The sequence below is a fragment of the Sardina pilchardus genome, chromosome 8 (genome assembly GCF_963854185.1).
Source record: "Sardina pilchardus chromosome 8, fSarPil1.1, whole genome shotgun sequence".
Lineage (NCBI taxonomy): Eukaryota > Metazoa > Chordata > Actinopteri > Clupeiformes > Clupeidae > Sardina > Sardina pilchardus.
Window position 1 is genome coordinate 34,967,976 of NC_085001.1, and position 16,085 is coordinate 34,984,060.

General features: G+C 42.2%; 1 protein-coding gene across 1 annotated transcript in view; it reads left to right on the forward strand.

Annotated features, from left to right (window-relative positions):
• LOC134089319 (selenocysteine insertion sequence-binding protein 2-like) overlaps positions 1–16,085 on the forward strand; it is an 82,858-nt gene that overhangs the window by 54,848 nt on the left and 11,925 nt on the right. Inside the window, exons 15-16 of the mRNA XM_062543760.1 lie at positions 6,943–7,097; positions 14,217–14,388. Coding sequence (XP_062399744.1) covers positions 6,943–7,097; positions 14,217–14,388 — 327 coding nt within the window. The remainder of the gene's footprint in view (positions 1–6,942; positions 7,098–14,216; positions 14,389–16,085) is intronic.

Below are 16,085 nucleotides of genomic sequence, written 5' to 3' on the forward strand. Positions count from 1 at the left end.
GCTAGGGTAATTGAGGTGATTGCTAGGATGTTGCTAGGGTATGTATGATGGTTTCTATGCTAAATAAGTGGTTGCTATGCTGGTTGCTAGGTAGGAATTGAAGTGGATATATGCTGATGGATGTTGATAGATAGTTCAATGGATGTTGAAAGGCATCCACATTCCACAAAGTCATCCATTTTAGTGCTGAAGAACCACCTTACACACAAAATACATATTTCTCAAATATATTATATCCCAATGAAATATACATACAATTTTACTAAGAAGGACTGCTGTGATGTCATGGCTGGGACAGCAGCCTGATTCTTAGGAGGAGGAGCCTGAGGAGAATTTTTAAAAACTAGCCAAACCTCAACTTATTTTCTGCACAAATTACTCCCAATAATCTACCGCAATGGCCAGCAGTCAAAAAGACACAAAATAAGAAGGGCAGACCACCGAAAAAAGATGAGCAACGGAATCCAAAGGATGTGGAAGAAGAGAACATGGTGACAGTGCTAGCTGAGCTGAAATAACGAGTGACCAAATACGAACAGAGGCAGAGCGAAGCAGAAGATAAAACGCCGAAAGAGACGCGAAAAAAAGACGCTCGCCTGCGTTGGCAATAGGCCAACTCATACTCATCCCCGGAGAGACTGCTTAATTGTGAGAAATGCATGCATACAACATCCACCATTGTGGAGAATAAGAACACACAAATAGAACAAGAAAAAAACAAACTTCCATTAGCCAGACTGTTCTAACAAGCTTAAAATCAGTTCCAACAACCCTGACATACCGACCTGATTTATCCTGTATCACCTTCTCTGTACAAAAGACCAGGGGCCGGTTTCACTAAGATAGACTGTGAATAACTAGCATAGACGTCTAAATAACACTGTTGTACAAAGCAGTTAAGATGCCGACTATCCTAAGTAGGACTATATGTAAAGAATAGAGCTCCACAGTCCCGCCCACAGCCTTGTCCGGAAGAAAAAATCCAATCCAATTTCTCCATTGACAATTGGAGAATAAGCCATAACATCGTAACCGTCCATGGTAGACTTAAAACCAGCTACGATGTGACTAAGCGATTATACCTGCTCATATAGATGTCAAAAGTTAATGGGGGCATCAACCTTGTTTTGAGAAAACAATGCTTTATTCACGATTTAACGAGAGAGTACTACACTACCCGACACCCTAACGTGTAAAACTGGTGAAAGCAGAGCCTTTGATTGGTAGAGATCGCCGTTGCCATGGCAATCCCAAACAAACTGTACTCAACTTTTCCCGCGCCTATCTTCCAGCTATGTCTCGCTGGAACTTCAAAACTTAAAATGGCTGCAGGGCTGTCAGGACCGATGTGTGGTCTTCCGAAAAAGAACGGTTTTCTCATCTTGAAGGTTGAATTTACTCAATGGAAACGGTAGGAAGTAATCATCTTCTTTTCTCAGATTAATATGGAACCATGTTAAACTATCGTTAGGCTGCAAATGTTGGAAATGTGTGTACGTTTGCAAAGCATCATGGGATTTGAGTTCTCTATCTCGGAATTTAAGATATGTACACAGTCTTGTACCTTTCGCTTTTTTTACATTTTCTGTTAATTTTTTCACTCGAAATTATAAGTTATATGCTTATGAGTCACATCGTAGCTGGTTAGCCTAAGGCATGGTCTAAAACTCTTTATATCCGAATTTTTCCAGAAGTCAATGGGAGAAATGAATGAGAAATGTACTTCCGGACAAGCACCTCTATCGGAGGAGGGGCGGGACTGTGGAGCTCTATAGTGGGTAATCTGGGTATTTTAAGACTCTTTTCAAAACAAAAAACATGGCGGACCGAGTGGACTGTTGCTGTTGCTTTTACTCTTACTATTGCTTAACCTGTGCATTTTGGAGGAGTTTAACACATACAAAGACTTTTTTGTGCAATGCATGTAGTGACCAGTGTGGTTGTCGTTGGCTAACGTAACAGATACATATGTTGCTCCCGTCTTGTCCTACCCATGGTCTATCCCAATTCACCTATCGAGGCAGTGTAACGTTAGCTGGCTAGGAAGCTAAGTTACTTTCACCATGCAACCTACCAGTCCGCATGCTCTTTTAATGTGTGCATGACACGTTTGAGGTCGTTTACATTTTATTTGTATGCAGGAACATGCACTGTTGCCTTAATCTAGCCAGGTTAGTTGAAATCAGACGCTGTTGACTATCATAGGACTGAAGCCCTACATTAGCTAGCCATGCATGCTAGCCTGCTTATTTCAAATGGATAAGCTAGTTCTACGTAATTTAGCACCTTTTCTGTTGTTACCATGGTGATATAGCACTTTCGACCCATGTTAGCCTGGGGGCGAGGTGTCTATTTTTTTAAGTCTATAATTAGATAGTCTTAACTTTTGTGAAACTGGCTTAATTAAATTAGACTGGGCTAAAAAGAAACTTAAGACCTATCTTAACCCATAGACCAGTCTAAACTACCTTAGTGAAACCGGCCCCAGGGCCCTGTAACTCGAAGCACACGTTAGCTGCTCTTAGACCTTACACATACCTTAACCCTATCGTAATATACTGATCATATTGATCATACAAACTGCCGCATACTGTTAATATTTTATTTTAATATTTTATTTTACAATCACATTGATCACACAAACTGCTGTATACTGTGAATACTTACAATCATAAAGTGCAATACCACTAAACAAGTGAAATTACTGCTGCTCATGTAAACACGTACATCATACGGAACAAGTGCAATAACTGCTGCCACTGCTTAATAGATATACTGTTCTACAAGTGCAATAACTGCTGCTACTGCTAAATAGATGTACTGGTCGACACTGTTTCCTTCCTGGTTGACTTGCCACTTTGTTATCTTGTTATTTTTTTTTTTTTTTGTTACATAGGTTTGCTGCAGATTGTGTTATTTATGCAGTTATAGATAAATATAAAGTTTCCTTTTTATAGGTATATAGTTATAGTTTTATAGTTATGGATATATAGATAGTATCTTTCTTTGTATATAGCTCTAAAAGTATTTCTTCATCTTCTGTTCAAAATGTTATATTTATATTGCATGCAGATTGCACCAGAGGAGTGGCATTCAAATCTCGTTGTACAACATACAATGACAATAAAGGCTATTCTATTCTATTCTAAGAAGATAGGCGTGTAAACTCAAATTATTCGCAAGTCTACGTGTAACGTAACTTACGACAGCGTTACGTGTGGTATGGAGCAGTCGTAACTTTTGTCTTAAGTGTCTGAACAACCTAGGACAACTTAGGCTACTGTCGCTTGCTTTCGGGCCTGCCCTCCTGCATTCTCTTCTCCGTTATTTTAGCAATCATTCCTTTCCTGCCATTCGCCGTCGCGTCTTGTGTGCTCCTCACCCAGCTGTTTACTTTTTCTGTATTCACGTCCCAAATCTTCTTTCTAGAATGTATCGTTATGTTCGTCAGCTTGAGAATAAGATGTTTAAAAAAAAAAAAAAAAAAAGTTATTTCATTAGGCTATCCTCAGCATGGACGCACAGCATTTTCAAGTTGTCAGGGGGAAACGGGCGCTGATTCCCTCGTTACTACAATATTTACAGTGGTTTCTCTTTCGAGTTCCAGTTTAAGTTGCGTGCATCTCACGTGTGACTTGCGACAAGTTTCAGTTACACCCGGATCGTTATGATTTACGAGTTCGTAAGCCATGTGTAACGTAAAGTTGTGTTTTGATTTTTCGAGTTACAGGGCCCAGATTTCTGTTAATTAAAATAGCCACCCCTCTTTTTCTCCCATTTGATGCACCATATACTAAACTGACCCAACTGACAGAATACACTGCTCAAAAAAATAAAGGGAACACTGGTTCATAGGAGTATAGCATCAAGTCAGTCACACTTGTGAGATATTGATTTAGCCAGTTATGTAACAGAGGTGGTTTGTTAATCAGGTTGACCTGCTTTGATGTCAACAAAATTTTCTACAGGTGTACTAGAGGGCCAACTGTGAGACGACCCCCAAAACAGGAATGTTTTTACAGGTGGTGGCACCTGGTAATTTTTCCATCTTCATCCTTCTTGACTGATTTGTCACTAGTTTTGCATTTGGATAAGGTCAGTGTTACCACTGGTAGCATAAGCCAGTATCTGGAGCCTACAGAGGTTGCACAGGGTAGTCCAACTCCTTCAGATTGGCACACCAATACGTTCCATTGCCAAAATGACTGCTGTGTCTCCCCCTGCAGTCTCAAGAGCATGGACGAGATTCCAGGAGACAGGCAATTGCTCTAGGAGAGCAGGGCAGAGTGGTAGAAGATCCTTAACCCAGTAGCATGACCAGTATCTGCTCCTTTGTGCAAGGAGGAACAGTAGAAGCCCTACTAGAGCCTTACAGAATGACCTCTAGCAGGTCACTGGTGTGAATGTCTCTGGCCACACTGCCAGAAACAGACTTCATGAAGGTGGCCTGAGGGCCCGATGGCCTCTAGAGGGACCTGTGCTCCCTGCCCAGCACTGTGGAGCTCAATTGACATTGCCATAGAATGCAATATTGGCAGGTCTAACACTAGTGCCCTGTACTTTTCACAGATGAGAGCAGGTTCACCCTGAGCACATGTGACAGACATTGAAGGGTCTGGAGATGTCGTTGAGAACGTTATGCTGCCTGCAACATCATTCAGCATCATTCAGCATGACCAGTTTGGTGGTGGGTCAGTAATGGTCTGGGGAGGCATACCCTTGGAGGGATGCACAGAACAGGGCAGTGAACACAGGTCCCTCTAGAGGCTATCGGGCCCTAAGGTCAACCTCAAAAAGTCTGTTTCTGACAATATGGTCTGAGACATTCACACCAGCGACCTGCTGGAGGTCATTCTGTAGGGCTCTAGCAAAACTCCTACTGTTCCTCCTTGCACAAAGGAGCAGAGACTGGTCCTGCTATTGGGTTAACGACCCTCTACCACTCTGCCCTGCTCTCCTAGAGCAACTGCCTGTCTCCTGGAATCTCTTCCATGCTCTTGAGACTGCAATGGGAGACACGGCAATCTTTTTGCCAATGACAAGTATTGGTGTGCCATTCTGGAGGAGATGGACTACCCTGTGCAACCTCTGTAGGCTCCAGATACTGGCTTATGCTACCAGTAGTAACACTGACCCTATCCAAATGCAAAACTAGTGAAAAATCAGTCAAGAAGGATGAAGATGGAAAAATTACCAGTATCCACCACCTGTAAAAACATTCCTGTTTTGGGGGTCGTCTCACAGTTGGCCCTCTAGTACACCTGCAGTAAATTTCATTGACATCAAAGCGGGTCAACCTGATTCACAACCACCTCTGTTACATAACTGTCCAGATCAATATCCCACAAGTGTGACTGACTTGATGCTATACTCCTAATATGCTTTGATGCACAAAAAGCATATTAGTCCAAAATCACTTTTGAGAGTAAACCAATGCTGTTTTGAATTCTTTGACCTACAGAGGGGGGTGAGGCAAGGGGACGACCTCAGCCCTCTGCTTTTTGCTATAAATATTGAACCCCTGGCAGCATCTATAAGACAAAATGAGGAAATACAAATGTAGTCGAGGACACGCATCACTGTGGTGACGTAGGCACGTAATACCGCTTCCGGACGAAATACCCTAGATTTTCATCGTCCCTCCAACATATAGGTGCTCTTACCCATAATGCAACATTTGTGAGTAAACCAGCTACAGGTAAAATAATGTCTCTCTCTTACAAATCAATTATGTGCTTTTGGTCCCAATAGCTCGCCATAACATTTCCCCAGCACAACAGTTTGTTCGCTCTAGCGACAACACAGAATGAAACAACGGATGACAACACATATATATACACAAAAACAGAATACTTGACCTCCCCCACACCATTCCTCATGACCCAGACAGTCCTCTAACCCTCTGGAGTCTAAATCCCCCCATGTATAGTGTTTGCATCCCTAAGTATAAGTGTGCATGTGTACCAACGCCTCTGCAGAGTAGGCGCAGTTTCTTTCCACCTTTTGTATTCTGTCAGGGCCAACTCAATCTTCCTCAAGGGAGTCTGAATGTTGAAGTTGCCTCCGGTGTCTTCACCAATGGGTCCGCAATTTCTGTCTAGCGACTGACTAATTTTATTTACAAGCCCAAAGCCCAAACCAATGGAGCCCAAACCAATGGCTGCGCTGTAACTGAGCTGACTTTAAATAGTACCCGCGCATAGCATGCTCTTGTTTGACTGTCACAAATGCAGAAGGCAGCGGGGGAAACGTAACAGTGAAAGAAAGTGTCAGTATTAGTACAGTAAGCGAGTATGTATTTGACCAAAAAGCACAACTCTGCACACGATTTCACTGCAATGGGATTTCACATTGTAGCAAGCGGGGAGATAGGGACACAGAAGTTTTAATGAGTAACATTGTGTAGGTGCGTTTGTGTATACATGAGAAGCGATGGCCTGACCAGCGCGCTGTTCGTGCATCGCGCATATCAGTGAGTGAATGAATGGTGTTTTCATAGTTCAGGGAGGCACGATGTGAGTGAGTGAGTGAGTGAGTGAGTGAGTGAGTGAGTGAGTGAGTGAGTGAGTGAGCGAATGAATGAACAGTGTTTCATAGTTCAGGGAGGTGCGTAGCCAAGGGGGGAGGGAACACGAATGCGTGATGAGAAAGGAACGTCTGATGTTTTCCACAAGTAGATATCAGACAATAGAGAACTTTTTGTATAAAAGTCTAGGGGGGAAATCTTGGAACTTCAGATGCAAACTAAGTATTTAGTAGCTAAGCCGTTTTTTAATTTTTGTCTTTCAGATGGACATGTCCCTCAAATTCACTCTATGCATATATTTAACTTGGAAAATAAAAGGATCATAACTCCTAATTGAATTGACTATCAGTCAGTTTGAGAAAGCTGCTTTTTTGCATTCTGTTTACTTCTATTTTCATCCTCATTTTTATAAACAGGTGGTCTAGATGAGGCTCTCTACACCATCATCAATACATGCCGGGAACAAGACATTCCCTTTGTTTTTGCCCTTTCTAGGAAGGCTCTGGGTCGGTGTGTGAACAAAGCAGTTCCTGTCAGTCTCGTTGGCATATTCAACTATGATGGAGCACAGGTGATTACAGAATCCTTACAGAGAAGCTGAACATGTTTACACATTTAAGATATTATGCTGATTTTCAAAGTTAAAGGGATAATCCGGAGTGAAATGCACTTTAGATCAATTTTTCGGACTATTGGGGGTACATACGTTGAGTTGACACCAAAATCATGTCATTTGGATGTATTTTGAGAAAGTTCGAGCTCACCGTTTTTAGCCAAAACTCGTTAGCCTGGAAGTGACGCGGGCATGTCCTTTCGCCGCTACAAAACGCTATTTTTATACCTCTTCTACTGTTGCAAACAACACTACACTTACATGGTAGTGAGTAGAGGATCCTTAAAGCCAAACCGAAGTATCCCCACGTCTTTATGTGGTTGGATAGAGAGTCCAGAATGAATTTAATCGAGTCCGTACCTTTCCGGAAATGTTAATAAAGTGTTGAACAAGCGTTGCCAGCTGCAGCAGCGACATTTCCGGAAAGGTACTGACTCGATTAAATTTATTCTGGACTCTCTATCCGACCACATAAAGACGTGGGGATACTTCGGTTTGGCTTTAGGGACCCTCTCTTCCAGGCTAACGAGTTTTGGCTAAAAACGGTGAACTCGAACTTTCTCAAAATACATCCGAATGACATGATTTTGGTGTCAACTCAACGTGTTCAATGTACCCCCAATAGTCCGAAAAATTTATCTAAAGTGCATTTCACTCCGGATTATCCCTTTAAGATTTATATTTACATGTATTGATTTAACAGACACTTCTATTAGTGCTGTGCGATATGGACAAAAAGTTATACCACAATAACGATATATATCCCGATATAGAATTTCTACTTAAAATGATATATTTTCATCCACACATGAATGCAAATTTTTCTTATAATTTCTAAACATTTTTTTTTTTACAGTTGTGGTTGTGTACAGTAGGTGTAATTAAGTGCCTGTCACTTTAAGAAATACGTGAGAGAAAATAATGACGTTAAACCCAATAGTAAGCCTAAATGATCTAAATGCCATAGCCTAGATTGCTTAGCAACACACATTTGAGAGATGCAAGTGAGCAAATCAACTTGATATTAGTCTATACTTGTGTGTTACAATAGCATCCCTTAAACTAGCAGCAATGTCTCGCTGTTAATAGCACTGCTGCGCATACCAGTGTGTGTGAGGAGGGGGGGAAAGACGCACAGCCATGGGCTAGCTTTTAGGGGAGACCTGCCTTGCACGCATCGCTTCTTCAGAAGAACAGTCATTCTTAAACGTATTGTAAAGTAGGCTAACATTAGGTGTTGTGACATTTTTAATTTCAGAGTATTGCAATACTTTTGTTGTATCGGTGCACCGTGCAACACTAGTCTTTATGCCAACGTCAAAAAAGTTTAATTTGTTTACTATTAGCTGCCTGTGTTCATTTGCCTGGCCACCCATCCCGAGTCAGTAAATTAAGTTTACGTTGCCCGCTGCGAGAAGCGGCAACGCACCTGCAGTTAAATTGTCTGAGCAGTCACAGCCACACTAGGGATGGCGAAAACTAAAAATGTTCTTGACCGACCACCGAGGCTCATTAGCCGGTTGAAACCGGTTAACCGACTCGTTTAAAATAAATTATGCTATTTGAAATAACAGCCACGCAATTTCCCAACTCTCATCTCTCTGTCCTACGCTCATACACACAGCCCCGGCGCCGCCCTTTCACTCACGTCACTTTTTTAAATCCTACAGCGCCAATGAGTCCTGCAAACCAAGGAGCTTGCAAATGGCGGACAGATGGTTCCTTTGCTCCGAAAATGGTTTGGGTACAAGGTGATCGCGTTGCAAATAAAGGCGTTTGTCTAGCGTTAGAAGCTCATTTGAAGCTGAAATGGCCGCGGCTCACTTATGAAAATGACAGCTCCGAAGAGACGCAGCTTAGTTTGAGGAAGTGCTAACAACAATAACGAAAGATGATCATTACCTTATCTGTTACCATTGATGACCCTTCCTAAAATGTAGATGTAATGTCTTTCCAAATTTAAGCCCATCTTATGCGGAAAGTTGCCTAGACTGCAACATGATAAAACCAATGGATAAAACGGCACACTTCCAGATTGCAAAAGACGCACCGGCCACCGCTGTGACCTCGTGCCAAATGTTTTTATTGGTTTATTACGTAGCCTAGCCTACAAGCAGGCGTTATGAAAAATTGAGTGAGAGGGATAATTTGTTAACTTCATGCAATAAAAGATCTTCTTGGAATGAGATGGCTAGCTGTAGTAGCGTTTAGTCCACTGTCTTTAGCCTAATTTAAAGATGCCTCTTTTTTTTTGTTTAACCGACTAGCGACAACTTTGGTCGGCTAACGTGGATACGGTCAACCATCGGTCAAACAGTCACCGGTTAACATCCCTAAGCCACACACGTTAAAATTACGATATAAACGGTAGAGGACTGTATCGTACGATAGACATTTTTCTGTCGTACAACGATATATACCGTAGTATTGCACAGCACTAACTTCTATACAAAGTGACTTGCATACGCCAATTATATGACAAGGGCCACTATCCCTGGGTCAAGCCAGGAATTGAAACCATAAGTTTTCAGGCTGCTGCATGCTAACCCAGCTCCTAGACACTACAGATGTAACTACAGACTGGATTTGTTTTAGATGTCATACATTTGTCACTGAACATATAGGCTGCAACATTAAGGTCCAGACATGTACACACATACACATCAAAGGGGGTTTGAGCCACTGCCAAATAAAGTGGCCTTTTTTTCTACAACAAAAACACATTACATTTATATAGTGCTTCTCTTGACACTCAAAGGGCAGCCATTATGCGCCAGAAAGCTCACCACATACCAGTATTGAGGTGGAGAGTGAGGGAGTGAATGAGCCAATCACACCAGATTAGCGGGCCAGATTGAATGAGCCATGTTGGGAATTTAGCCAGGACACCAGGGAACCCCCTACTCTTTGTGATAAGTGCCATGGGATCTTTAAAGAGACCCTATGCAACTTTTTCAAAGTCATAAAATCGCTTAGAAATCGTTGTTTTGCTTGACTGACCAGTTTCATCGAAAACAGTAATATTTCCTCCCGCACCCAGTGTCCCTATCCGCTATAGATCCAAGGATCCAAAGCTGCCATCTTTGCCCATATAAGGAGATCCGGGAGTTAATTGAAGCTAACTCCCTATGGCAAGTTGCATGGCAAGTTAGCTCTGGGGTAGCAAAGATCAAAGTGTGCTGTCTTCACCTACAGAAGATCACAGTATCTACTAGATGGCAGTGGACAAAACTGTGTAGTGAAAAATGTCTGCATTTCCAATGTCATTATCCCCGCGAGAGTTTAACAGGTGCGATAATTGAAAATCCCCATGTTATTTTCCCATAGAAAAAATCTCAAGATACCGGATCTCCTTATTTGGGCAAAGATGGTGGCTTTTTTGTAGGCGAACTTCAGAGGTCTATTGCAACCTTGCAGTTTCTGCAGGAGGCGATCGCTCCTTGTTTACATCTGGAAGTCTGAGACGCGTAAGGAACAAGAAGAACCACGCTTGCAATTTCTAAATATATATATAGCCTATATGTATAAATATACACGCTAAAGCTGTAGGGGAAGCTCTGAAGAGAAATATGCAAGCATAAAACGAGCGAAAACGAAAAGGGAGTTACGTCGTGTTAAACACCCATTTCCAGTTATATAGAGTGTGATAGAGTGTGGATCGGGCCGAATTTTTCTGTCCGCGACCGACCCGAGCCCGACAGCGCATTGACCGAATCCGACCCGAACCCGACAGGCATTAAGATATTTGTGTCCGAGTCCGACCGGGCCCGACACAGTTCAAATAACACTACTAATGACACACGTGGATATTGCTTGTGTGGAAAGTCCGATTGTATCAATCAATTTAAAGGCATTCAGAAACGTCGGCACAGATAAGCGGAGCCATGAGCGCACACACACACGGAGCAAGAAGTGCACGCGCCGGGCAGTTATGTAGGCTATGTCTACATGCTATGACTTTACTCTCTCATTTTTGATGGTCTTAAACTAACTTCTGTTTGCAATCTTCCATCTTATCACGGCTCACAACTGCACTTAGCCGACTGTAGACCTACGTGTTTCGTTGTCGCATGCAATAGAAAAATCTCACGCACAGGAGGAAATATGTTATGCTGTTAGGATCAGGAATCAGGACAATCAGGATATTCTATTACAAACCTATCACAAAAACGAACTTCAAGTGAAATAAGTTGTTTTTCATTTTACATTTCAAATGTCTTATGGCGCTGATGTGTCCGAGTCCGACCCGAGCCCGAATATAATTTCTACATATTTGTCCGACTCAGACCGAACCCGTCGGGTTCCGACGGGTCCCGTCGGGCTTCGGTCGGGTTTCCATGCTCTAGAGTGTGAAACGTTAAGTGGCGCAACGTTAACTTCCTTGACTAATACGCAGTAGACCCGGGTTCACATCTCGGCACGAGCGAAATGTTGTAGCTTATATTGACTGAATTCACTGACCGTTTTTCAACGTCGACGAACAATTATTTTTTGTTAATGGTTTTTAATAACAAACTATCTGAAATAAACGGATGTATCACAATACTGTTTACCATTAACGAAAAATAATTTCGCCAGCCAATAATTTTCTAAGCCAAATTGAGCCGCCATCTGACAAACTGCCAGTTAGACTTTTTGCATCTAAAAATAATATAAATTATATCATAGAGACGCACGCGAAAAATAAACGATAGCCTAGAAACTAGGCCTACATGAGATTTTCCCACTGGATACACCACATCAGTATTGTGCTCGTTGCTACGATACACAGGACTCACAGTGAGTTGACGACCAATTAAAAGTGCAAGTTCTCCGCAATGTTTTTTTCTCGCGCTGAGATGACATGGGGGGAAAGAAGCAAACAAGGTAGCCTAATTTTGATCTCGCTTTACATACTTTTCTAATTCCTACGTAGGGCTACTCAGACTTTTGTTAAATCTTCAGGGCCCGGTTGCACAAACACCAAAACCAAAGATTGATGATATGAACCAAATATTCTGGAATAGACAGATTTACAGCATTGAACGCAATATTACTGCGACTTCCTCCGTTTCCAGAGATTGCTGCGCTGTTCACAACGCATGCAGTCTACGTTGAAGTGAAACGTGCAGAACTTTGTCCAAAACAATACAATAACATTGTGTGTTGAGATCTAGTACAATATAGACATCTGTAGACATGAAGTGGCAACTAAAGCCATTATCAGCCATGAAAACTTTGGCGGCTGCAGCAGCATTTAGGTTTTGGCTGAGCCAGCTAGCCAGCCAATAACTTTATCAGCCAGCCGTTAGTCTCAAAGCAAATGGCTTCGGGGTCTATACATAACACACTATCCATTGCAAACATAGCCTATTTGAAACCGATCATTCCCCCTCCCCCATACACTCGTCTAACCGGTTCACTTAGGCTACAGACATCACTGCGGCATTGAGGACAACTGCCTCCCCACCCCCACCCCCTCTCTCTGTCCCCTGCATAGGCTGTAGGCTGGCTGTTTAGGCAACTCGTGGGGAAGAATGCGCAATCATGTTTCATCGCATATGCGCGTTTCAGAATGTTCTAATTCGCCAGTGTGCGTGTAGTTGTATGAATAGCAAAGAATAGAATAGAATATACTTTATTGATGCCTTGCTCAAAAGAACTTCAGCCATGATCAGGTCGGGGATGAAACCAGCAACCCTTGGGTTTTGGGGCTGAAGCTCTAACCAGTGGGCAACAGCTCTGCCCCTCCAAGACGTTAAAATGTGTGTCTCAATGCTGAATCACAAATTCACATAGGAGTTAGCTTAAATTGTAGAAACAATAGGCCTATAGCTTTTTTTCAGCAGACATCGCAAACATAGCCTACACATTCGCAAAACGGAGAACATCTTTCACTCATCATTTTTAATTAGACTACTTCTCGCGCCTATGCCTGCTCAGCATAGCTGCTCTCTCTATCTCCCTCCCTCCGAGGTAGCTAGACCCTACAAGATGCTTCTCCCTAAATGAATGAAAATTGTTTTAGAAAGTAGCCGCGGTAGCCCATAAAATGCGGCATGAAATCCTGGCTACTGTGTAATTGAAACCAGACTAGGTTAGGCTCTTTGTTCCAGGTCCGATCATTTTCGGCGGCGCGAACATATAGGCTACCTATTAAATGAATAGAAGTGAATTTGGGGAGTGAATTAGAACTAGCCACCCATTCATTTTAGAGTTTAGATTATCTGCCCAAACCCGAACTGCGGGCCGGTGTTACGGATCTCGAGATCCAACAACACCGGTGTTGGGTCGACATTTTTCATCCTTCCCCTCCCGTCGGGTCAGGCTCCTAATCATAGAACGCATGCCTCCGTTTTAAAAATAGCCTATAAATAACATTTCTAAGTAGCATACAAAATGTAAAAACTAAATATAAAAAATGAAATACTATGAAAAAGTTGAAAGTCAAGTTTGCTTAAGGTTTGTTCAAGAACTCAAATCACACAAATCAACACATATGAATAACTCAAACGTGCTGTATGTCATAATGAAGCAACCACAGACTATCAACAACACGGTCTGACACAAATGACACATGGCTTAGTGCAAACTGAATTTATGACCAAACGATTTGATTTGTGCACGAAGCGGCATCTAGCTATCATTGTGTGTAAGTAACAGCCTCCCAGTCTAAGGACTCAGCGGTCTTTTGACCGCCTCAGCCGCGCTTTAAGTAGTTCACACCAGCACGGCGCTTCTAGTAGGTCGTCAAAGCGGTCAAATGACCGGGGCACGGCGCTTCTAGTGTTAATGCTTTGTTAAGTTGTTTGCTTATAGTGTATATGTTTATCAATGTAAAGACTATTTAACAAATTGCACTAAGCATTAAATAGAAACTATGTGCCAACTGTACACAACTGTACACATTTTGTAAACATAGAATGTTTTTTCAGTGTCAGGCTTTGTTTAATCAGGCAAAAATATAGTTGAGTGCAAAAGTTTGCATCCTCTTGCTCTGAAATATTAAAAGATATAAAACATAGATCATAGAAAACATGCATCATCAAAAGATTCTTAGACTTTTGGCCTAAATGGAAATTCCTGTTCCTGTCATAGGACCTCTATCATAAGATGATTGAGCTATCATCTGAAGCAAGAAAGGCCTATGATGATATGGTTGCAAGCTTGGAGGAAAAATCCCAAGACCAGCTAGCAGACATTACTGAACCAGACAGAGATCCATCACCAGAGGGGTCTGCTTCACCATGCGCTGAGGAGCCAACATACAGTAAGTCTTCATGGTTCAATTAGATTCTATTCAATTAAAAATATATATCCTGAGGGGCAATTTCTCCATGCAGGCATAGTGACATGTAAGACATAACACAACATATAAGATAGGATAAAAGGTAGAACAGGACAGACAGGGGTGTGTGTGTGGGGGGGGGATGGGTAGTCCCAGGAGAGGGATTAGGGGAGGGCTGGGAGCATACTTAAGTTCAAAAGCGAATAGCCTCAAAAGTGAAGGTAAGACATGGGTAGAGTCTTCTAAAATCATTGACCACCCTCTTCGTGTCTGACATCACTACATGACAAGGCAACTCTAAGGAAAACCAACTGCACCTTAGAACATCTGTGCACAATGCTCCGGAGGTGTTTCTTGTTTTTGAGAGGGAATGAAACTAGCATATAGATGAAATGGTCAGTATACTTTCAATAAAGGAAGTGTAAATTTTTTTTAAAAAAAAACCTAGTTCCCCATGTATTGTAGTTGCAGTCCTGCATCCTCTGTACTTGTTGAAGTCAACGAACATCTCCTTGGTCTTTGTAACATTTAGCTCCAAAAAGGAGCTATCGCACCATTCCACAAACTCAAACTGAGGACAGGCCTGTGATCTTGGACAGAACCAGATAACAGGGAAAGGAGAACTGAGTCGTCAGCAAACTTTAGTTGATGATGATCAGCATGGCGGCTTCTACAGTCATCTGTGTACAAGATGAAAAGCAGTGGTGAGAGGACATACATACAATGTGGTGAGCCAGTGGACGTGTATCTGATGTCAGAGAACTTCTTGTTGACCAGAACCTTCTGTGTTTTTTGGGTGAGAGAGTCTGTGAATCGGTAAAAGGACAAAAAAGTCCGCACACTAAGGCTCCAATATTATTTCTTTCTTTTATTCACCACATGTGACGTTTCGGGCCACACAGTCCTTCCTCAGACAGAGTCTGTGAATCATCATCAATGGAATTAGCTGATGATCCAAGTTGAAACAGTTCATATGTTTTTTAGCCAGCAAGTGAGGTTGGATGGTGTTCAAGGCAGACGAGAAATCCACAAATAGGAGTCGGGTAAAATAATTTGGGCTTTCTAGGTGTTCATGGATGGCATTCAATATTTTGGAATCATCCACCCCTCTTTTTGCACAATATGTAAGCTGAAGAGGATCCATCTTTGAAGCTGTGGTGTTTATAATAACAAAAATCTTAATGACGAGAGGTGAGGGCAATGAGTCTTAGGTCATTCAGGACTTTAAGGCTACTATTCTTGGGAATGGGAATGATTGTAGAGTTTCCATAGCCCCTTTCACACTGACCGAATTTAACGCTAAATCAGCCGAATTTAACGTTAAGGCGGTTCCTTTCACACTGACCGACACGGGGAGGGTAGTCAACCCGGGCTCAGTGTGAAAGGAACAGGTCAACCCCGCTATTAGGGGTGTATGACTGATGACGTATTTGGCAAGGCAGGAGGTTAAAATACAGGAAACACACAAGAGACAAGAACAACTTCAGCTGCTGTGTCCATAAAAAAAATATATATATATATATATATATATATGGCTGTGTCCACCAATCACATTTTTTACGCTGAGAGTGCCCTGAACCTCCTTTTCTCAGCGCTTCGGTCAAGTGTTTATTGTTGCTATGTTACCAAAACCGTCTGCTGCCAGCACATCTTTTTGGAACGTTTGCCTAATGCTAGAA